The 24404-nt window shown below is 53.5% G+C and overlaps 1 protein-coding gene across 6 annotated transcripts in view; it reads right to left on the minus strand.

Moving 5' to 3' along the window:
* Nucleotides 1–207: 207 nt before the first annotated feature.
* Nucleotides 208–24404, minus strand: part of Tbc1d16 (TBC1 domain family member 16) — an 84894-nt gene continuing 60697 nt past the window's right edge. For 2 of the 6 annotated variants that reach the window (XM_050140262.1, XM_050140263.1), the window contains exons 4-13: nt 21586–21750; nt 15509–15670; nt 14541–14688; nt 13476–13643; nt 12856–13004; nt 12047–12181; nt 11042–11228; nt 7912–8091; nt 5610–5756; nt 208–4662 (exon numbers count right to left, since the gene is read on the minus strand). In XM_050140262.1, the coding sequence (XP_049996219.1) occupies nt 4414–4662; nt 5610–5756; nt 7912–8091; nt 11042–11228; nt 12047–12181; nt 12856–13004; nt 13476–13643; nt 14541–14688; nt 15509–15670; nt 21586–21750 (1690 nt within the window). In that variant the 3' untranslated portion in view covers nt 208–4413. Of the gene's footprint in view, nt 4663–5609; nt 5757–7911; nt 8092–11041; nt 11229–12046; nt 12182–12855; nt 13005–13475; nt 13664–14540; nt 14689–15508; nt 15671–21585; nt 21751–24404 lie in introns of those variants that run through there. The other 4 variants (XM_050140264.1, XM_050140266.1, XM_050140267.1 and 1 more) reach the window with 4 other exon arrangements.

The raw sequence follows: 24404 nt of genomic DNA on the forward strand, positions 1-24404 counted from the left end.
AGCTACTTCTCTCTACTGCCAGGCCCAGCATGACCTTTGGGCCACGTCCCTGGCCTTCCCAGAGCAGGGCCTGCTGACCAACCCTTCTGGTTCTGCACCCCAGTGATCTCAGGGCAGCCACGGAGCTAGGCAGGCTTGCCACATCTAAAGGCCCGACCTGGTCTGTCTGACCCACCACTCACACTAGGCTTCTCTGAAGGCGTCCGACCATGTGTGTGGCAATACTATTTTATTTATTTTGTGTGGAATCCACGAGAGTCAGGATTAACAAGGGTCATGGTAACCAGTCCTGACCTTGACCGGAAGGTCAAAAAAAAAAAAAAAACACAACAGAGAAACCGAATCACTCGCTGTAGACATCAGCAATGGGGATATTTCATTACTTTAAAAACAAGACACACAAAAGGCTGTCTTCCTTATCCTCCAAGTGTGGAAGAAAGACAGTCACGTGACTTGACCTCTGAGAGCAGGAAGTGCTATCCTCCCACCTGGAACTGAATGCAATGTGTTTAAAGGCCTGGTGGTGGCAGGTATCTGCATGCAGCTGCTGAAGAAGCACGGAGTCCTCATGGAAGGATCTTCCCCGCTGTGGGCGAGGCCGGCCACGCAAGAGCACGTGCGCATGCGCACAGACAGGCGCAGGCCAAGCCCGACGAGGTGGCTTTGTGGCTCGCTTTTCTTCACAGAAGGTGTGGGTGGCACAGAGGCTTGCCCTCTGCAGAGGACACACAGGAGGCAGTGACGTGGGAGAGGCGTGGGTCTGCAGATTCCAGACCCGGGGGAGCACTCGATGGGAGTAGTCAGCCCCTCCTGGTCACCGCTGTGGAAGGCTAAGGCCAGTGGGCTCTTCCCTGAGTGGCAGGTGAGGTCCCTGGACCGTGGTTTGCCGCTCTTGTGGCAGCCTTTACATCCAAGTTCCCAGAGCAGTTTCCCTGATGGAGAACCTTGCTCTCCTTTTATGGGTGAGGAAGTGGCTAGGGGAACCCTTCACTCCCTGCCAGGTAAGCTCTGGAGGACACTGGCTTCTTTAGGTTTGGGGTGGTTCCTTCTAGACCAGGTTAGTGCAGGACAAAAATGCATCGCAGCCTTTTAGAAACACAAGACTAAGTCCAAAGGCTGCTCGGCTCTTCAGGGACTCCAGGGATCTGGCAAGTCTAGCCTCAGGCTATCCAGCTTCCCTGCGTCCTCCTCCCTCCTCGGTGGCCCAGCTGGGTGGGCCCTGGCCCGTCATGAACCCAGGCTATATCCCTGCATAAGTTTTCCACCCTCCTGGGCAGGGTGACCTCCAGAGACTTCTGCCAGGCTCCTTCCCGCTGGGTGGCCAGCCCAGGGTGTCCCTCACAACCCCAGCCTGACTACACTGGAAAGGAGCCCACACAGAGGGGAGGCCACAGGTAGACTCTTGCAACTGTGAGGGGCTGATCTCCGCCTGAATTAATTCTGTCAAACACGAAATAGACGGGTCAGGTGTGTCGCCCAGTGTGGCAGCACACTCGCCTAGAATGAGTGTGGGCTCCAAGTTCCGCACGCTGCTTTCTCAGCACAAGAAAACACGGAATGCAGGGAAGAGGTCAGAGGAACCGCTCGGGAGCTGACTCCCGACACAGCCTACAGTTCTCCCCATTTCCTTTTGCCGTACCCTCTCCATGCCCAGAGCCATCAAAGGCAACAGCTCGGGGTGACCCTCCACTGGGCTGCTGCCCTCCTGTCCATCAAGGGCTTCACACCACTTGTTGCAAAAACTCAGTCAAGACCAAAATCTTCCCCTCCTGAATTTAGCCTGTTTCCCTCCGTGTCCCCAGCTGTTCCCGAACCACATAGCTCTGTCTGCAGAGGTGAGCCAGGCCTCCTGGCTGGCACCTGGAGGCAGAGCTGTCTGGGGAAGCAGCGTCTTCTCTGTGCCCAGTGAGGACACTGGCCCAGGCAGGAGAGCACACATCCTACTCCAACCTCTTGCTGCTGCCCCCTCCCCCAACACTGTCCCCTCCACGTGGAGAGTAAGTGACCCTTTCCAATGTGGGCATGTTTCACCAGTGTTAGTACACACACACACACACACACACACACGCACACGCACCCCAAAGATGTCCTTCTTTACCAGAGCCCTAATGACATTAGGGGATGTCGTCAGCATTAGCGGCAGGGCATGCGCACACAGGCGTGCTTGGTCAATAGCATTGTCATTTTAAAAAATGGGTTAAATAAGCCTTGTGGCCGAGAGATGGTGTGCGGGCTGATTACCCGTGATTTGTATGTCCTGGCGGTGGGAAGGCTAGAAGTCTAATGACTGAATTATCACCCTAATGCCTTTTGCTGGCTGGGAATAATCCTGGGGTAACAGCTGCCACAGGGTATTTGGCTGGTCTCCTCTAATTGCATCCAGATTAAGGTTGCTGTTCTGTGTGTGCAGGGCCTCTCCACTCCTCAGAGCAAAGCAGGGCTCTGTGAGCCCACACACCATGTCTGGCTGCAGAGGCCCCAGATGGTCTTATGCTGCAGGTAACACCGGGGACCGATAGTCCACGGGACTAGGGGGGGGATACCTGGTACAAGGCCGTCACTGACCGTTCTGGGTCAGGTCTTGGGGAGCACTAGGATCCTTGCTCTCTGAGACTCCCTGGGCCTGCCCCCCCACTCCGTCCTCACCCTACACAGCAGAGTGCAGGAGACAGGGTGCTGTGTGATTTTGGGAGGGGGAGGGGAAGAGCTGGCTCCTCCTCCCTGGGAGTGATCTGTATCTAGATTTCCTGGAGCAGTAGGCAGATGGGACCCCTCTGAATCACCAGGCCTCTGCTACGTTGATTGCTCAGAGCAGCCCCAGAGCCAAGGGTTCACTCTCCTGGATGCCGAGTTCAGCTGGGCCACCTGCTCTGCTCTGCTGCCCCTCGGGCGGTCAGCAGTGTGGTGTCCACCAGCACTTAGAAAAACACTGCTCATTTCTGCCTCTACCATCATGGGGTGACCCGAGACCCAGAGGCCAATGCCGCCACACACCCATACACCTTATGTACCCACTGGGACTTCAGAAATGGTGAGCCCAGAAGAGAGTGAGCAATTCTACCCAATTCTACCAGAACCACCGAGTCCAGACTGCTGACCCAATGCTTGCCCTGTGTGCCAGTCAGGTTCTAGCCGTGGAGGCTGTGTCCTATATATGAATACTGTGGTGCTGGACAGTAGATATGCCTGTACCCCAACAATCAGGACACTCTCTCCCAAAGGCTCTTCCTAGAAGGATCCATGTCCTCAGAAGTGCTCCCAGAGAAGGGGAGGCTGGGAAGGGAAGCGGCCGGCTGTAAGAGGTCTCTGCTTACGTTCTGATAAGCACCCTTTAACATGGCACCGTCCTGCAGCGCCGTTCTCAGTGAGAAAAGTCAACAGCAGGGCACCTCTGCCCACCCCTGCCGCCTGCATCCCCAAACGGACTCAGCCCGTGACGGAGGGATCAAGGCTCCTTCCTTGACCAGCTTTTAGGACACCAGCCAGGGAAACTCCAGAACACGCCATTAACCAACCTCAGTCCTCAGCTTTGGAGGATGGAGTGTGGGGGTGACCTTTTCCTTGGTAAGAGGCAGAGCATCCCAGTGCTGCTCAGCCAGCGGAGATGCCAAGGGACAGAAGCCCCCTCCCTAGCCATTTCAGGTGCCTCTGTCTTGGTGGAGGATTTAGATACTCTCACCTCCCCAGGACCAAGCATTTTCTTTTCAGAGGACCCCACGGTTGCACATACCACACCCCTCAACCCATTCAGGCCCCAGTGGGTTGCTGTTTTTGGTAGAGAGGACAAACCTCAGATCCTAAGGGGAGGATCCCAGTGGGAGGTACGTCTGACACTTGTCAACCAGCCTGTGCCTCTGGGGTAGGCATGTCCTTCCCAACACTCACATGGGCACTGTGGAAAGCTCAGGTCTGAACATCTGCTCACACGCGCTCTCTCTCTTCCCTCTTTCCCTCCCTCTCTCTGTTTTTGGACAGGTGACTTCAGAGGGGTCTTGCAGCTGTGACCAAGAGGCTTCAGAAATACGCTTGACTCACTCAGGACGGTCCTGCTTACCTGTGCCCCAGTGCCAATGTGAGGATGAAGCCTTTTCTGGATCCTGCTTTGTCCACAGCTCGTGGAGAGACTCTGGGCTCTGCTGGAGTCCTCCCCCCCTCCCCCCGCCAGCCAGCAGCCTGCAGCAGGCAGACATCCGGGGCCAGCCTTTTAGGAGCTGAATTCTCAGGGCATCTGATATCTGCTATCACTTCTAGAGTCTGATTTTGTCGTCATGGTGACAAGGCTCTCTTCGCATTGGCCAGAGGCCTTTCCTTGTATTTCTAGATTCTGTTCCCTTCACGTCCATCCCCACCCCCTCCCACTTGCCCAGGACCCCAGGGAGGTCCTCTTGCTCCTTGTCAAGAGCGGAGGCTTTCCTATCTGCGGAAACCAAAGGCCTCCCGCGGTGCCTTCGGGCCTTTCTTGCTTTCTCTTGGGGGCTTAGGTGCTGGCATCTCCATTGTGCCCCCATAGGGACAGTTCTCTGAGCCCGGGTGGTGGCCGGCACACTCCACAGCTGGCATGTACCCGCTGTCCCACATGCCTGTCCCACACAGCTTACACAGGTCATGTAGGCTGCAGGGGATCCGTGGCAGAAGGCGGAACTGGTACAGAAGACTCCTGGCCTGCAGAGAGAAGAAAGGCTAAGGGGACAGCCAGGCCATCGGGATGCAAGGGAATAGTGGAAGTACGTGGAGCCAAGGGACACACTCACGGAGGGGACAGCACAGTGGCCTGGGTCTTCACTGGCTGCCCAAAGGGACCATGAGATACTTGGGTAGGTTAAGACACGAAATCCCCAGGTGAGGTGTGAGAGTCAGAAGGGCACGTCCCCAGCCCTTCCCGTCCTTTGCAGGACCCCTGCAACCCTGTCCCATTCCCTTCTGGACCGTAAAAGGCCCCTGCCTCACCCAAGTACTATGCACCACTGCAAGGTCAGTGCGGTGATAGGCCCAAGGACCCCTTCTCTTCCCCCATGGACCACCAGAGGACTAGAACACAAAGCATTGTCAGCTAGAGTGTGGGGAGCAGGAGGTGGGTGAGACTCAAGCCACTCAAGGTGGGTAAGAAGCGAGGCTTTCCCTCTCCTTCCTCACTTCCTAGCTCTGGACTCCTGGGTGGAGACTGGCTGGGCATGCATTCATTGTTGCAAATGAAAGGGACTGTGTCCAGGGATGGCCCCGAGGACATGACAGCATTGCTGGGCTGAGGAGGCTGCATCAGGTGCTAGTAGTCCCCGTGGATTTGGTAGAGAAAGCCCCAGAGGCAAGTGCGGGGCAGGCTGGAGCTCTGGAGGTGGGGGTGGTACCCATGTGCAGGGGTGGGGCTCTGTGATGTGAGGGGCTCTATGAGCAAGCTGAGCCCATGTGCTGGGTAGGGCTCTGTGGGCAGGGGTGGTGCTGTGAGGTGTGGGTGGGGCTCTATGTGTGTAGCTGGGTCCTTTAGGTACAGGCAGGGCTTCCCATGTCAGGGTGGGTCTGTGAGGTGTGGGTGGGGCTCCCTGAGCAGGAGTGGGTCTGTACAGCATGTGGCCTGCTTCTGTACGGGGCAGACCTGCCGGTGCGGCGCCCACCTTCCTGAGCACCAGCTCTCCGTTCATGTGCATGGCCAGGTTCCCAAAGTGCAGGAGCATCTGGTCTGTGGCCAACTGCTGCTCGATGACGTCATCCCCGTAGATGGCCACGATGGCCACGCAGATGAACAGGTGGAAGTAGTCCGTCTGTGGGGAGACAGAGAGCTCAGAGGGGCCCTGCCAAATCTGAACCCGAGCTCAGCCCTGACTGTGGCCGAGGCTATCTGGGAAGCCTGCACCTCTGGCTCACCCTCCACTTCCCCACCTGAAGACAGGGCCAGCGGTGACGGCTGCACGCTGGGCCGCTGTGACAAACTGATGGGTGATAACTGTGCCCCACCCTGGCTATTGGTGCTCTCTTGGGAGGTGTCTGTGATGAGGGATGAGAACACACACTTTCCTCCCTAGCCCATCTGAACTCACAGCAGGACCTCATGCAGAGGTCTTGAGGGTGTCACGTGTGTGCGAAGGGCTGATCAGACTTCCTGAAGACTCTAGGAGTTCTGGCGGCTGACTCCCTGGTGGTGAGTCCTCCTGCATCAGCCAAGTGTCCTTAGCATGAGCCCCTGTCTATGGCTGGTGGCTGGGCATCTAGGAAGAGCCCTCCTAAGTCACTCCCTCGAGGCCCCATGGAAGGCTGCTGCTACCATCTTGCTGCCCCTAAGGAGATACCCACAGCCCCTCCCTGCCTCCCGTAAGGCCACCTTGTGGACACATGAAGGTAGAAGGACGGGGGTTCTAGATAGTCCCTGTTGAATATTTTGGTAACACCATGTGGGCTGCCATCTCCCAACCAGACCAGCAGTGTGCAGAGGCAGTGGGTGCTGAAGTCCCCATCCTTGGCCTACCTGCGTTCTTATTCCAAAGGAATGGGAGGAGGGGAGAATGAGATACATTCTACAGGGATTGGCCCAGAGCGCAAGTCCCAGCTCTCGGGGCATCAAGCTAAGGCACAGGGGCATGCATGAAGCCTCTCCTTTGGAAGCTTAGCCCTCACCTGGCAGTGACTCCCCATCTAGTGCTCACTCCTGGTTCGTTCATCATCTGAAAGGATTTCATACTCAGCTGATGGGGAAAGGAGGATGTTCCAGAAGGGACCACTAATTCCAAAATCTGATGCCAACATGAACTTGCTTTGTGGGTCTTGAACATGGCAATGGCCAGCGGGCTAAGGAGCAGGGGCTGCCAACAACCTCAGAGAGCAGCTGGGTTACTTCCCCCTGACTAGGCCTCCCCGGCCACTCTGGATGTCTGTCTAGAATAGTCTTTAGGATGCATTGGCAGAGGGAGAGCGACTTCGGAGCGTGCTCTCCACAGCCAGGATCAGAGCTGGAGGACAGAGCTGTGCCCAGAGCACACGGATGGCGCTGCTTTTGTTTTGTGCAAGCACACGTGTGCATGTACATATGTGAGGCCAAAAGACGGTATCTCAGGCTCTCTCGCTGGGACCTGGAGCTCAGCAATTAGGCTAAACTGACTGGCTAGCCAGCCCAGGAATCTGCCTGTCTCTGCTGCCCCAGTAAGGGGTGGGAGGGTTATAGGTATGCACCACACAGCTGGTTTTTGTTTGTTTTGGTTTTCTGTTGGTTGTTGTGTTTTGTTTGTTTGTTTTGAGACAGTTCACTGTGTAGTCTTGATATTCCTGGAACTCACAAAAATCTGTCTGCTTCTGCCTCCAGAATGCTGGGATTAAAAGTGTATATACCACCATGTCTGTCATGCCTGGCTTTAAAAAAAAAAAAAAAAAAGAGTTCAGGGACTCCAGTGCGGATTCACGATCTTGCAAGGCAAGCACTCTACCCACTGAGTAAGCTCTCCAAACTGGAGTATTATTATTTTTAAGGCTGATGGAGTCAAAGTGACTTGCTGACTTCCTTACACTGATGGCTTGGGTGTAGCTTAGGGTGTAGGTCAGCCCTGTGGGGGAGGAGAAACTGCTCGTGTGGAATACGAGTGGAGGCCCTGATCCAGGCTCTCTCTGGAGCCGTGGAAAGGCAGCTCAGGGTGGCCCGGCAGTCCCGGGGGGCCGGGCAGCATAGCCCTGTCCACAGCATAGTGGGGACATACATCCTGGGCTGCTGTGACTGTCCTGTGGTGCGGATATCCCTCCCACTGACAGGCTGTGACAGAGGCAGTGAGGAGCATGTCAGCCAGCAATTTACGTTGATTTCAACTACATGGGAGGGGAGGTCTGAAGCTGGTGGCACAGGCGGCTGGATGGGGTGAGGAGGTTTGGGGTGCCCCACTGCCTGAGCACAGGATGACTACTGCACTCCCAAGTAGCAGCGCTGGCTCCTCTCACCTGGTAGTGGGCCCAGCAGGCCTCCCAGATGCGCAGGGCCTCGGCCTCAGGAAACTCCCGTTTGAAGCACAGCAGGAGCCAGCGATGGCAGAACAGCATCTGCAGGCCGTCCTCGCCCAGCGAGACCAGGTGCTGGTAGAAGCGCTGGTGTGTCAGCCGCAGCAGCTCCCGCAGGTACAGCTGGTGATGGCAGGGGGAGGAGGGTGTTACCCAGACCCCGGGAAAACCTGCCCACCAGGGCCAGAAAGACCTTACTCAGGGCATCTTCAAGCCCAAAAGCACACACAGGAAGAAAGTCTTTCTGTCTGCCAAACACATCAGCCAGCTACTCTGTCAGACTACCACTGGAGCCCCCCCACAAGTTCCCCTTCTCTGTCTCCCCCCTCTCTCGTGTGTGTAATAAGTGTGTGTGTGTATAAGTGTGTGTGTGTATATAAGTGTGTGTGTGTACCCAGAGATTGACACTGGGTATCTTCTAACAGTCTACCTTATTTTATTTTTTAAAAAAGATTTATTATTAAACAAATCGAACATATTTATTTTATGTGTATGAGCGATCTGCCTGCACGTATGTCTGTGCAGCACACTGATGTCTGGTGTTCACGGAGGCCAGAAGAGAGAATTGGATCCCCAGGAACTGGAGTTACAGATGGTTCCTAGCAATCGTATGGGTGCTGGGATCAAATCCAGGTCCCCTGCAAGAGCGGGCAGTGCTCTTAACCACTGAGCTATCTCTCCAGCCCTTATTTTATTATTGTTAATCATGCGTGTAGAGATGGGCCTGTGTACATGACTTCAGGTAGCCAAGGAGGCCAGAGTTAGTGACTCTGGAACTGGAGTTACAGGCAAGCGTGAGCTGATGGACTCAGGTGCTGGGGATCAAACTCAGGTCCTCTGCAAGAGCGGCGCGTTGCAACCTCTAACCCTCTCAGCTGTCTTTCCAGCTCGAGTCTACCTTTCTCGAGTCCACCTTTTTCGGACAGAGTCTCTCGCTGAACCTAAAGCTCGCCAATGAGCTGGACAGGTTGGGCAGCAAGCGGCAGGGATCCACCTGTCTGTGAACTTCTCTGGGACACACCCAGCATTTTTCCCGGGTTGGGGGGGGAGGGGGGGATTCAGGTCCTCGTGCTTGTACAACAGGCACTCTGCTGAGTCATCTCCCTGCCCCAGCCGCTGGAATCTCACTCACACCTGTCTACTGGTGCCTCTTAGATCGAAAGATATCCCAGGAGACCAGGGTATAGCCCTCGGCATAGTATGACCTCCTGGGTGGCCAAGGAGACTGACTGACTCAGCGTGAAGTCATCCCTCAGCCTTGGTCGACCCCCAGGGGCTGTTCCTAATGGATGCCTAACCAAGCAGGGCAAGCAGGGTTATTCACGAAACCCCAGAGACAGCCCCTTCTGTCCCACCACGATCCAGCGACTCCCAGAGCTGACTACAGTTTCAAGACGCTGTCTGAATTTCAAAATTCCGGATTCCTGTGTGTCAGGTCACCGGGTCGCATGGGACTTGACAGAGGCTATTTCTGGCAGCACCAGGTGGGGGCTGCCGACTGCTGACGCCACCAGGAAACCAATCTCCAGCAGCTAATGAGTCACTGGCGTGTGCCGCCAGGCTGCTAGGGTGATGGCGTCAGACCCTGTAATTGCCTCCCTGGGTACCGTGGAAACCTGACATCACAGGGATGCGTGATGAGGCCGGGTCGAGGGTCTGGTTAGGGGTCAGTTGTCTGCTGCTGAGCGGGATCAGAGGCTGCGGAGGATAGTGGGGCCTCAGGACTCTGTACCACTCCTAAGCAAGCACACTGCTATCCCTACGGGCCAGGGTCTCCACTCGGTGGCTCACAGAAGGCCGAGGCCACCATGTGGCTGATGGTTCTCTAATGGACGTCCAGCGTGCACAACTGGGCACAACTGCCGAGTGCCCTGTACCTTCTGCCGCTGGCTGTTCCCCACTGACACCTTTGCTTACGCAACCCTCCAGTCCCCAGGTTGATCTATGGGCCATGCTTCCTGCCCTCCTCAGTTCTGCCATCACTTGCTGAGGCATACATCATCCAGCCAGAGGCCACTGAGCACGGTTACCCCAAACCCTCTGTGCAGCTGACTCTCCAACACTTGAGACCGTAGGGAATAGAGACAGCCATGGGAGGGGCACCTCGGCTCCTACGCTCACTCTGTCAGCTTGTCTACTTCCAAACCAGGCCATGTGTGGGATAGAGGGCAGGCCACCCAAATCCTGGCAGGAGCTTGATACAAACACAGGTGCCTCTCAGTGACAATATCCAGGCCCCAGGCACTTGGTGCTTCTCAGTTTATGTACAGCTGATCTCTCGGACACGGGGGGGGGGGGGGGGGGGGGGGGGTCAAGGTGAGGGGAGGCCCCCAAAAAGCTAGCTTTTTTGGGGGGTGGGAAGATGTGAGACTTGCCTGCTAGGCATCTGGGTCTGTTCCCACTGCATACAGCTGCCCTGGCGGTCTGTAATGGCCCTGCTAGTGACACACACCTGAGCCAAGTAGCATGGACTTCCCTTTCTTTGCCCTACCCAGGAGGCTGGATTGTGATAGCCCTGCAGGGAGGCCGAAGGCCAGCAGGGTAGGGTCTTAAACAGTCAATCTCTGGGGTTTCAGGAAGAGAGGGTTAAGGGGCTGGCCCAGACCCAAACACATATCTCCTGGAGGTGGCCAATTGGCTCTTCCCAGGAGACTCTGGTTTCTGCCACCTACTGACTCCTGATGTCGTGGCTGCATTTCACCCTCAAGACCCCTGGCAGCAGCTGGGCAGTGGTGGCGCATGCCTTTAATCCAGCACTCAGGAAGCAGAGGCAGGCAGATCTCTGAGTTCAAGGCCAGCCTGGTCTACAGAGTGAGTTCTAGGACAGCCAGAGGCTACACAAAAAAAATAAATAAATAAAACCAAATGAAACAAGACAGTGTGCTGTCTCTTTGAACTCTCTGGTACACAGACAGACATGCACATACACATACAGATGTAAGCACACATATCCACATATACAAGGCACAAATATATACATGCCCACACAGCACACAGTGGTACATGCCCACACAGCACACAGTGGTACATGCACACACACACACACACACACACACACAGAGGCACGCCTCACCAGCTGTCTCTCCATGTCCTCATCACGGGGAGAACTAACGAAGATGGTATTTTGCATCAAACCCACGAAGCACCAGAAAGTGTCCGATTCATCCAAGACCTCAGCCAGGATGGGGGCCACCAGGTCTGACATGCCCTGTGAGTAGCCGATGGCTGGATTGTACACAGCATAGTTCAGCAGGATCCTCCTGGTGGGGCAGTGGGGAGTGAGCTGACCCATCCCATCTCTGTAGTCCCCATCAGGGCCTGTCGCGCAGCTGCTGGGGCCCCTCCTTCATCTTGGTCTCAGGGGAGGCAGCACCCAGAGGCAGATGCCACAGAACTGATCATCTAGAGAGTGTGGGTTATTGACCAGGTGTGGTGTGCATGCCTTTAATCCCAGCACTCAGTAGGCAGGCAGATCTCTATGATTTTGAGGCCAGCCTGCTCTCTATAGAGTTTCAGGACAGCCAGAGCTGCATAGAGAAACCCTGCCTCAAAAAAAAAAAAATAAATAAATAAATAAATAAATAAATAAATAAAAATAAAGTCTGGGCTCTGATGGAAGTCAGTGGGACTCATTTTTCAAGTGGTAACAGCATTTGCCAGAGCCCAGAGCAGGGCCTGGGCAGGAATGTGGGTTGGTTCACGGTGACACAAAGGGCGGGCTGGCTGGGCCGTTTTTATGGGTGATTAATTTTGTAGAGTTACTTGCCAGGCTGCAGCAGAATATCAAGATGGCAGCCTCGGACTCAGTATGGCGTTCTAGAGGAGGCCCATCGTGAGGAGATGCGAGAACACATGGCAGAATGGGGAATATCCTTCAGGAGCAGGGGCCAAGCCAGCAGAGGGTTGGGGAGACTTGGTTGGCACCCTCAGCTGGGACTCGGTGGCTGTTACAGGGGTCAGGAGCTAAAGTAACCTGTGGGTCCCCTGCTCGGGTGGAGAGCTGTGCTGCACAGCAGCCAGGGAGTCCCACAAGGTCGGTCACAGACTCGCACACGGGGAGGCCAGAGACACCAGGTACCTCATGCTCTCCACATTTGGGTTGTCCTCCCCTCGGAAGAACTGGTTGTTCCTATCTGTCCGAACCACATCCTTGTCCACGGTGAACTGCACACTGCGCCAAAAGGCTCTCTGCTCCTCAGGAGTCATGGAGAGCCTGTGGGGAAGACAGACACCATCCTGAGATCAGCTGTGGCAGGGGGATGCCCTGGAGTACCCAGGGAGGGGATAGTCCAGCAGAACCCGGGGACCTGGAGTAGCTGCATTCCAGGATATAGAGGCCTGGGCTCTGCTAGCTCCACCTCTGCTGCTGGGGCTATGGGCACCAACAGAAGGGTGTGTGTGCACACGCGTGCGCACGTGTGTGCACTGTCAGCACCAACCCTCCAGCTCCCAACGCTGTGTGTGTGTGTGTGTGTGTGTGCGCTGTCACCACCAATCCTCCAGCTCCCAAAAGGACGTGTGAGTGTGTGTGTGTGTGTGTGTGTACATGTGCCTGTGTGTGGTGTATTCAAAGCTTTCCTCATGTTAATTCAAGTCCAGCCCTGCAGAGGAGAGCTGACTGGAGCCTGTAGGCAGTGAAACCTTTGTAGGAGGCAGCCTTCAGTCCTGAAGTCAGGTTCCCAGCCCAGCCTGCCACTGGTGAACCCTGGCCCTTGGACCAAGGCGCTGGGGGTGTGATGTAGCAACTGCCCGTAGACTGCCAATGGCGCTGGCTCTCGGGAGACTCACGCTCCAAAGGAACCACGGTTTATGGGATATCGGTCGGTGATGAATTACACCTCTGACTTCCCTGCCGTGGTTAGATGGGACTCCTGGGGCGCACTGCACCTTTTTTGCTGGATCGCTGCGTATTCTTTTCGCTTCTGCTCCCGCAGCGCCTCACGCTCCTCCGACGTGGACTCGTGGCTATAGTAGTGCAGTAGGAAAGGCCAGACCTCCCCCCGGATCGACACATCAATGCCGCCAAAGAAAATGGCCTGGAGGAAGCAGCACAAGTTGAGGGGGTGGGTGGGGGGATAGAGTATAAAACAGGGCAGCTCAAAGAACCCCAAATCCCCAGAGAAGGGTGTCGTGGGGCCTTTGGCGCGCCTTGATTCAGACCCCGGCAATTTGCACATGTTTACAAGGGGAAAGTGTTGGAGAGGCATTCCCATACAGGAGACAAACCGGCTCATTTCAATGTCAAAGCCCCCCCGGGGTGGCACTCTGAGATCGACGTGTCATTCCCACGTCATGGACTAATCCTGGGGGTTTTAATACTTCAGAGTCTGCAGGGTCCACATGGGATCCCCAATCTTGCGCAATTGTCTCCTCAGTGAAGCCGCCTGACCACTTCATCAATGCAGCTAACAGGTCCCTCCAGAGGCGGTGGCCCACCACCCACCCTCTGTCCCTGCGGCTTGACTACAAGGGTTCCCCGGAGGCTGACCAGGTGGCTGCCGCCTTACCTGGCGTAGCTTGTATTCCTCCTCCACCTGGCCCAGATCGTTCAGGTGGTTGAGCCAGGCAGACACGTCCAGCCTCCGGTACAGACTCTCTTCCGGGTGGGTCTCAGAGGATGGCAGCTTGGGCCGTCGGATAGAGAACTGCATGCATGTCCTCTCATCTGTGACCTGCTGGATGGGTGGGAGGAGCCCTGGGTGGAGAGCAGGATCTCAGATCTTGGGCTTTGGGAGCCTGAGATGCTGTTCCCAGGATGTCAAAGCCACTCTCTCCTCTGGGAGGAGGGGAGGCGCTGTCCCTGCTCACAAACTCCTAAATGGCAAGTGTAATTAGACACAATTAAAATGAAAATACCTTCATCCTAACACCACTCTCCTTCTGCAGCTCACAGCCTCCACCGCCCCCACTCCCTCTCCTGCCCCGGCCGCAAAGAAAACCAGAATTAATACCCCTTACGGCCCAACTTCCCTCTGCCAGGGAGAGCCTGCAATAGATTCCATTCGATCGGCCACATACAAAGGCCCGCTGTTCGGCGAGCGGGGGAGCCAGCCTGTCAGACTGTCTCCATGCGCAGTCACGAGTCCAGGGCGAAACCGCAGCTGACATTTAATTCAAAAATCAAAGGTTGCTCGATGCAGAGGGGGGCCCATACCTCTATTGTAATAATGGGAGCTGGCGGGAGGCTCTGCGGGTAGGGCTGTAAAGTCAGCCCCCGGCTCTAATAAGCACATACAGTACCTTAAGCAGGTGATTAAAGGGCTCTTATTGCCTCTGTATGCAGATTGAGCAAAATATGGCAAGAAGCCTTGTCAAAACATGAGTCTTCCAGGGCTCAGAATGACTTTCAGAAAGGCCTGGGCACACACTTCAACCCCAAGCACATTGCTGGCAGTCGCCGCAAACCAGACAGCCAAACGCCATCGTCCAGAGGGGATCCCAAGAGCCAGACCGGTGAGGAAGGTGTCCCGGGATGGTCCCAGACCCACGGGTTTGGGAACTGGTATTCTGAGAGAGGCATTTCCACCCCTGGCCCTAACCAACCATGTCCACCCCATTCTCCGCTGGGTTACCTGGTCCCTGAGGTGCGTCTCTGTGCAGAACTTCCATTGCTGGAACACCTCAGAGAGCTTGTCCAGGCCGCCGTGGTGGAAGTGGAAAATCTTGTACTGGCTCTCCCGGCTGGCCACCACCAGCTGGCCACTCGTGCAAGCCTCGTCACTAAAGGGTCACAGGGTGGGGGAGGGATGGAGGCGTTCAGGCAGATTCTGAGGTCTGAGTTTAACCAGAGCACGCTGTCAGCCACCTCAGGCAGGAAATAGTGAGCCCCATGGGAGTCTGGCTGCTTGTGTGAGGAGCGGTGTCAACCAAGCTCAGTACTCCCTCTACCTAGGAAGCAAAGGCAGCTGGATCCAGAGAACCCTGCACACCATTCCTGAGCCACCCAGGAGACCTGAAGGAGTGCGGAGGGCTGGCTGGAGGCAGATCTGGACCACGCAGGGATTTGCTCAACCTCCTCTACCCTCATATCTGAATCATAAGGGGTCTAGGGAGGGGGCTTCCCAAAATCTCCCTCCAGGCTGTCACCAGACCCAACCACCTCAGCACCACAGGGAATCCTACAGGGACTTTTGATAGGGTGCTGACTTGGACTGATGTGGAAAAACCCGACAGCAGAAGGCAGCGCCTGGGGTCTATGAAGGAAAGGAAACTATGCAAATGGCCCATGGTGCCCCCGAGGCACAAAACCCTGCACTGCTCATCAGCAAGTACCCACCTGGTGTGGGTTTTTTCCTGAGCAGGATGTTGGGGGACAGAATGGGATGACCTCAAGTGGGATTACCACTCGCGACAGTGGATCAGGGAGGCAGCGGCCAGCATCGACTAGACCAGCTGCAGCCCCTCGATGTCCGCGAGACTGGAAATGCACATGGCTAGATGTGCCTCCCCACATGTGTGCACATGCATATGTACACGCATATACACACAGGCACACATACTTGCGCACAATCCTATACACGCCGCCAGGAAGTAGACTCACCTGAAGAAGAGTCTCAGGGAACGCATGTGGCCCAGGTCCACACGGAACACACCGTAGATCTGCTCCAGGGCGCATCCCCGCTGTGGCTCATCCCAGCGAGGTGTCTGCAGGAGGCCATTGCTGTCAGGGAACCGCAGGTTGGCATCCGAGCTAGAGGGGGAGCTGGCAGAGCAGGTGGTGTGAGGACCTTGCATCTCTCTGCGATGCCAGCCCAGGGGAAGGATGGGGAGGGGGACACCCAACATTCACCTCGAGCTTAAACACATGGCATACGACAGAACAAGCTTTGCCGGAAGCTGCCCCCCAGATGCTAGGGAACGAACAAGTGAGGGAGTTGTGGTCTTTGGCCACAGTGACAGTTTGGTTTGACTGGAAAAGCGTCTTTTTCATGAGCAGATGCCGAGGTACCTTGATACAGGCAGGAAGTTGCCAGGATGGCAGACAGCACTAGATAGAGCTCACACCTCCTGAGTGAACAGAGGCGTGTTACCAAGCCTCCCCGAGCATCTACATCTTATTTATAATGTGACGATAGCAAGGATATGTGTGGAATAAGCAACTGTAAAGTGCTTGGTCCCCTGGGGCCTGTGAAGGGCCGCTGCTCCGTCACAGTCTTAGACAGTACCGGGCTTCTACCCAGGTTGAGTTCTTGTGTCTGAAAAGCCATGTTTATATGAGGAAACACATGGGCCACTAACATTAACTATAGGCCTCGGGTAATGACTTGAGGACATGGGCTTGACCTCTTCCCACAGGCCGGGAGGGGAGGTCGGGGGGAGCGTGCACGGGCATCTGAGCCTGTGTCAGGGTCAGAGTCGACATCAGGGATCTTCCTCCGCCTCTCAGGGTCTCTCAGAAACCCTGGAGCTCGCTGATTGGCAAGACTGGCTGCCCATCAGTGACCCTGGAGCTCGCTGATTGGCCAGACTAGCTGCCCAGCACAGGTCCCAGGGTTCCTCGTCTCCGTTTTCTCGGGTGCTGAGGTTACAAGGGTTTGTCGGGTTTGTCGCCAGGCCTGGCTTTATAAAGAAAGTGTAAGTGCAAGGGACCAAACTCGGGTCCCCGTGTTCGCACAGCGGGCTCTTCGCCCGCCGAGCCCCCTCCCTGGCCCTCAGGTTTTCGTTTTTGTTTTTTTTTTTGTTTGTTTGTTTGTTTTGAGACAGTGTTTCTTTGTAAAGCCCTGACTGCCCTGTAACTAGCTCTGTTGACCAGCTCGGCCTTGAACTCAGAGATCCGCCTGCCTCTGCCTCCTGAGTGCTAGGATTAAAGGCGTGTGCCATCATCGCCCGGTCCTCACGTGTTTTTATAGCATGTAATCTTATTGCATGAGTAGTGGGATTACCCACTCTTCAGAAAAGGAAACTGAGGACCAGAGGGGGCCACACAGCCAGTGAGTAGCGGAGCTAAGACTGGATGGAACCTGAGCTCTATCCTCCCTGAGCGTGTAGTATGGCTATGCCACCCTGCCATTCTCTCTCTCTCTCTTTTTTAATTCATGAATTATTTACATTTTCTTTTGCAAAATATTTTATTATAGTTTTAGGCATCGCTGGTTAAATCCTGGTGTGTAGATCTAACAGTAAGTTCTTCAAACAATAATGCGGGTATACCCTGGGCAAAGGCAGGCAGGAATGGGTTTGCGGTCTTATACTGACTCAGCGCAGTCAGCAGCTGCTCTCCGCTAGAGCAGAAGATCCGGTGTAAACCACCCAGTGAACAGATCCCTGGGAAGCCTGGGTCCAGCCCCTCCTCTCTCAGCATCAAGGAGAAAACAGGGCCGTTCAAACCCTTCACAGTCCCCAGAATGTCAGGCCAGTTATAATATGGCTCTCCTTCGCAACCTACGTCAGGAAGTCAGGCCAACAGGGTCCTCCCACGGCCCAGGATGCACCCCAGTCTTCCTGAGTGGACCCTGAATGGACCCTGCCGCTGCACTCTATAAAGTCCTCTGCCAAAAGCTGCTTCCTACCATCCCTCGCATGGTACTGCTAGGCTGTGTGCGAAGAGGCTGGGGTCTCTATACATCCTGTCGTAGTACCATCCTCCAACACCTTCCTAATCTCCCAGAACCCCACAAAGCAGGCAGCAAGACACTGAATCAGGGTGCAGGCAGAAGGCCCCTGCTGGTCCCTGGGAGTTGGGAGCGGGGCTGGAGGTGTTTCTGAAAAACAGTGGTTATATGAGTAGGCTTCCTGCTGTGATGTCAACATGGTGACATTCAGGAAAAGGAGAGCTACGCAGACATTAAAAGATCAATGGTTGCCAGGGGCTGGAGGAGAGGAGATATGAAAGGGGGAGCACAAGACAATACAATCCTCTCTATGACACCACAAGGTTATTACCCGTTTGCCCAAACCCGGAGAACATGCAAGAGCAAGACAATGCCTTGTGCAAACTGTGGGCTTCTGGGTGATAAGGATCCATTAGTGTGGGTCCATCCACTGTCTCGTGGCTGATGCTGACACTGGGGTGGATGGGTCCTCATGAGACCAAGGACACACACACACACGAGTGATTTCTGCAGTGAGCCTAAAACTCTCAAGCCAGGTGTCACAGTGCAAGTCCATCATCCCCGCACTCCAGAAATGGAGGAATAAGGATCAGAAGTCTAAGCCAGCATGAGTGAGCTGTGCAGTGAGACTGAGGCTAACCTTGGCTTCCTGATAATGACAATAATAACCAAAATGAGCTGTCCACATACTGCATATGATAACGATTAATGCTGTTAATATATTAACATGCACATAAATTATAGAAATGAATACTACACGGGAGAGTGTCAAGAGGAAGGAATACACAAGAAACATTATGTTCACATCTAGAGGAATAAAATGAATTCAAGTACAAAAGAGACCGTCCTGGGGTGGGTATTAAATTGGTAATAGTTCAAAGATTATAAACTCTTAGCTAGGAGCAGAGAGGTGGCTCAGCAGGTAAGTACAAATCATGTTCCTGCAGCAGACCCAGGTTCAGTTCCCAGCGTCCACATCAGGCAGCTCACAACTTGTCCAGCATCCCTCCTCTGGCCCCTGTGGGCACCTGTTCTCTCTCTCCTGATCTATCTATCTATCTATCTATCTATCTATCTATCTATCTATCCATCCATCCATCCATCCATCCATCTATCTATCTATCTATCTATCTGTATGTGTAGTCTTAGCTATTCATAATATTAATATATATATATATATCTTTGTGGGAATAAAAAACAAATATTGGAAATCTAAGCCAGGAGGGGTGGCATATACCTGGACTTCCAGAACTTGAGAGGCAAAGGCAAGAGGATCAGAAGTTCAAGTTGTCCTCGGCTACAAAGTAAATTGAGGTCTCAGTGGGCTACCCGAGAACCTGTCTCATAAACAAATCAAACAGGCCAACAAATGTGTGTGTGTGTGTGTGTGTGTCCTTGGTCCCATATATATATCAAGCCCCAGGGTTCTCAGGAACACTTTGGCACAGCTTAGAGGAATGCAGGAGACTGGCCTAACTCTTCTGATTGGCTTAACATACCTGTATGTTTTAACCTTCTTATTTCCTCTCTAGCAATTAGTTCAAGGAGAATAAGCCACAAAACCACATGCATGAATAGACATGGAACAGCCTATTGGCAAAACTGACGAAACCCTACCAACTAGGAACGGAAGGGAGCTTCCTCAGGAGAGGAAGGACGCTGTGTACTATAGTAACCTCAGACTTAGTGGAGAAGGACGGAACTGTTCCCCTTAGAAAGTGGGGGTTAAGGCTGGTGAGACGGCTCAGTGGTTAAGAACACTTGTTGCTCTTGCAGAGGACCAGAGTTCTGGTCCCCAGTCCCTACATGACAGTTCACAACCATCTGTAACTCCAGTTCTGGGGGACACAACATCTTCTTCTGACCCCCTAGGGCACCAGACATGCACACAATACACAGACATACATGTTGGCAAAATACTCATATGCATAAACTAAACAAGTATAAAAGTAAAACAATAAAAATTAAAACAAGCCAGGAGCTAGGTAACGGTTATGGCTTCCACGGGTATCCTGTATCCTCCTGTGTCCACCTCACCTCGCATAAGACAGGAAGAGGGAGGGGGAGCCACAAAGACTGGCGTTGGGGGGGGGGAAGAGCGCAATGGTCCCCGCTGGTAGAGGATGTGACTGTTTATATGACGCGTCTCTGGGGAATTGTAAAACAACTCTCAGAGCCAGCGAGTGCACTGAGCGCGTTTATAGGCTGGATGGTTAATAGAGAAAACCGGACTGCCTCCTTGGGCCATCAAGGCATGACTGGAAAATGAAACAACACGTTTAACTTATACCAGAAATAAAGCCCTGGCGGGGGGGGGGGGGGGGGGGGGGGGGAAGGGAAATGGCTCAGCGGACAAAGCTTTGCTATGGAGGTTTTGCGACCAGAGTTTGGGCCCCCAGAACCCACATAAAACCCTGCATCATCCCAGTGCTGGGGAAGTGGAGAAGGGATTCCTGGCTGGCTAGCCAAGCAGACTCAGGGATCAATGGTTGGGTGAGAGACCCTGTCTTAGTAAATAAGGAAGATGCCAGATGTCAATCTCCGCGTGTGCCCACACATGCCAGCATGCACAAGGAACATGCATCCACAAAACGGTCCAGAGACCATTTGGGGTCGGTGATGAAGGCTGGGCCACTGATACACAGCCAGCACAACACACCAAGAAACTATTCCGCTGAGCAAAAGAAGCCAGACCCAAACAGAGTACACACGTGTGTGATGCCATCTGCATACAAATGTACCCAAATAACTAACCCCAACGTGAGAGAAATGGCAGTGTATGTGTGTGCGTGCGCATGTGTGTGCAAGCACACCCACGAATGCGTTACTGAGAATCAGACCCACATCCTTAGACAAGCACTCTGTTACAGAGCTATACCCCAGTCCTCTTTTCATCCTTCCTCTGAGACAGGCTCTTACTGAGTTTCCCTGACCCTTTTGATGCTTCCGTCTTCCTGAGTCAGCCTCCTGAGTAGTTGGGACCACAGGTCTCTTAGTACAGACCTGACTTCCAACTTTGTTATTGATGTTGTGTGAAAACATCAAAGTTTCCTGTCATTACATTATTTAGATTTGTTTGTTTTACTTTATGTGTAGGATTATTTGCCTGTATGTGTATCTGCATACCACCTGCATGTCTGGCACCTGAAGAGGTCAAAAGAGGACATCGGATCTCCAAGAACTGGAATTACTGCCAGCTGTGAGCTGCCATGTGGGTGCTGGGAACTGAACCCAGGTCCTCTAGAAGAGCAGCCAGTGCTCTTAACCACTGAGCCATCTCTCCAGCCCCCTCCATAAGCATTTTAGAGCAGGGTTCAGTGGTGCTAAATTCACCACCTGCCTCCCCGAGAACACTCGGTTGTGTGAGACAGAGGTGCTATGACTCTGTGGAATGAAGTACCACTTCCCTGCCTTCTGGGTCCCCTGCAACGCATCCTCTGCCACAGGAGTGTTTTACTGAGCACAGAGCTGTCAAGGCTGGTCCGCTACGCAGCGTGAGTCTGACCCCACACCCTTCCAAGGCTGAGTGACATCGCAAGGTGTGGACAGACCACATTTGTGCGTGTACCTGTCCGCTTTGTCCTTGATGATTCTCTGACTGTAAGAACCTCCTCAGGTCGCTGCTATCTAGCCTTTCAGGTACACGCCCTTAAGAGGAACTGCTGCATCTTTCTGTCTTTAGATTTTTCCGGGGAAGTGCCACCCATCCCCCCCCTTTCCCACACCAGGGGGTCCGGTCCTCTCAGCACAGGCCCACAGGACACACGGTGCTGCTTTCTCTGCACTCACCAGCACTCCTGATGGCCTGTTTTCACATGTACAGCAGCCTTGCAGCATGGGGCGCTCTCCCTGCAGCTTTGGCTCACTCTCCTCGCTCTCCTCGGTGGCTCCTGCACCCCTGCTCAGTGGCTCCTGGACCCCTGCTGGTGATTCCAGCACCCCTGCTCGGTGACTGTGAGGATCTTTTAGGGGAAAGTCTCACTTTCAGTCTTTAGAGAGTCTGCATTTCCTGGATATTTGTCTTTTCTTAGATAATGTGATTTTGTTGTTTTTGTTTTATACTCACTCTGTGGTTGCATTTTCACTTCGTGCTTGACGTACAGACTTTAAGATAAACAAACAAACAAAAACCTTTGAATTCTGGTTTGCCTGTTTTTCCTTTGGTTGCTGTGTCTCTGGGCCACTCTGCTTCACTGTTGCCAGGTTGCAGGTGGATCCCACGGAGCAGGGACTGGGAGGAGTACCGGGAAATCAAATAAAAAGGATGCGGTGAGGCTGTAGGGTCACGCACCATAGATAAAACAAGAAACAACAACAACAAAAAACAAACAAACAAACAAAAAAAAAAAACCTGCCAAACTACACACTTCAAAATGCAAGGGTTACTGAAAGGTAATTACAGCCCAGTGGAGCTTTCTGGAAAGATTTATTTTGTTTATTTTTTTATAATTCGATTTATTTTTTTTAATTTTTACTTTATGTGCAGGAGTGTTTTGCCTGCATGTGTGTCTGTCCACCATGTCCTCAGAAGCCAGAAGAAGGTATCAGAACCCCTGGAACTAGAGTTACAGACAGCCATTGAGTTGCCATGTAGGTGCTGGGCATCAAACTTGGGTCTTAACCACTAAGTCATCTCCCCAGCCTGATTTACTTTATTTTCAAGTAGACATGTGAGTGTGTGCATGTGTATGTGCATGCGTGCATGTACGTGTGTGAGTGTGCGCAAGCGTGCGTGCGTGCGTGTGGTGCCCACATGGATGCAGGCACTCACAGAGGCCAGAGAGAGCATCGGTAACCCTGAAGCTATAGGCAGCTGTCAGCTGCCTGACATGGGTGCCGGTAAACAAACCTGTGTCCTTTGTAAGCGAAGCGACTGCTCTTAACCCTCTGAGCTGCCTCTCCAGCCCCCAAAGGAGGTTTCCAAATGCCCAACATCGGCCTTGCGTCACTACCAAATTTCTAAGCAAGAGAAATCATTTTCATATATCAGGGCAAGGACATATGGTACCACACCACTAGGCTGCTATAAAAAGTTTCACAAAAGTCTTGAATAACCAGGGGTAAATTTCACAGTATACATCAAATGAGGAACAGGAGATTTATCGCTGTCAGCACGGCTACATCTGTAATATAACCGTGCAGATTTATCTCCATACACATGCAATGACTGCTACCATTATGGGTGTCTCTAGATGGCACAATTAGAGTTTGCCTCATCCCCTCCATTTGTTCAGGTTTCCTAGTGGGAATAGTGTGTCATTGTGATTGCCAGAAACACTAAGCTAATCTGCTATGTTCTTATCCTTGTTGTTTGTTTTACATGAGGCCTAAATTTCCATTTATATTAGAAAACAAAGTGATAATTTAGAAAAGAAGGGAAAGGGAACCAGGCCTGCAATCCCACCTCCGGGGGAGCTGGAGGCAGAGGATCAGGAGTTCAAGGTCATAGCGAGTTCAAGCCTGGGCTACAGGAGACCTTGTCTCCAAGGCAAGAGGCAAAGAAGGGGGAGGAATATAACGACACTAAGCCAAGGCTGCCATTCTCCAGTCCCCTGAGGATAAGACCTTCTGACCCCAAACCCAAGTGACTTTCCTAACTCTGTCCATGAACTGAAGACATCAGGAATGGCCTCACATGTCACACACATGCCAAAGAGCAGCACGGGGGAGGTGGCCGCGTGGCTCAGGAGACTGGTCTTCCCAAGTCGAGAACCCACACAGGAGAGGAGCCAACCCTGCCCAAATAACACAACTGCAACAAGACACCAGAGAGCATTTCATGCCCCGCTTCACCCTGCACACTCAGAAACGGCCTCCAAGTCACCAGGCACCCCGCCCGCCCCCCTGCCTTCCTGCCTGGCATCCACAGGCTCCTCAGCCAGCCGGGCTCTTCTTCCTCTTGTTTCCTAGGGCTGTGGTTAGAAATGGTCACCAGAGCCAGCCGGAAACCACAAGAGAGAATCTTCACAATTCTGGAGACCAGGGAGGGGAGATCTAGGTGTCAGCAGGGCCACACACAGTTTATAAAAATCTGGGGAAGGTTCCCTTCTGGGTGACGGAGATGCCCAGAACCCACCCAGAGACAAAGCAATCCCGAAACAAACCCCAACTGCCTTTGCGCAGACATCGACAGGTTGATAGTAAAGTGTACATGGAAACACAACGGATGTGGAGAAGTCAGGACCAAAGAAAGCAGGGAAGCCAGAGCTTTCTGAACCCGAGAATGTGATGGTGCTGTCCCAGTGAACAGAAAAACACAAATGAAGAAGCAGATCCAAGAGTCAGACGTGAGCCCTGGTGCTGACCCAGTGGGCTCTGAGAACACCCCAATAATCCACCATGGGGAAGATCAAGCTTCAACACACATCGCTGGTACAGCCAGATTCCCACACACAAGACAAAGAAGTTAGATCGTTTCTCACAGCACCTACCAAGATTAGCCCAAAGGCCGGGGCACAGTGTGGTAGGTAAGCAAGAAAGAAGACTTGGATTTGAAACCCCAGCAGCCTCATTAAACAATTAAAAAAGAAGAAGAAGAAACAGACATGGTTTGATTCCATTACATGAAACATCCAGATTAGCAAATCGAGAGAGAGAAAACAGACCGGGGGTTGCTGTGGCCCAGGAGGCCAAGGAATATGGCTAGTTGGCACGGGGTTTCTCTTTGGGGTGGTGTGAAGTTCTGGAATCAGACACAGCCACACAGTTGCAGGCATGGACCGCGTACCATGGAAGTATTCTCACGCTGCATGGATTATCTCCCACAGAGGTCCACTGGCCCCATCTTCCGAGTTACCTGAACTAAGCTAACCTCAGGAAATGCTTTTTCTGTTCCACAGAGCCTTCTGACTATCCCCCCGACCTCAGGACGACGGGCATGGTGCC

This window comes from Alexandromys fortis, unplaced genomic scaffold, assembly GCF_014885135.2.
Source record: "Alexandromys fortis isolate MF-2015 unplaced genomic scaffold, M_Fortis_MF-2015_v1.1 scaffold_39, whole genome shotgun sequence".
In the NCBI taxonomy this organism is placed as follows: domain Eukaryota; kingdom Metazoa; phylum Chordata; class Mammalia; order Rodentia; family Cricetidae; genus Alexandromys; species Alexandromys fortis.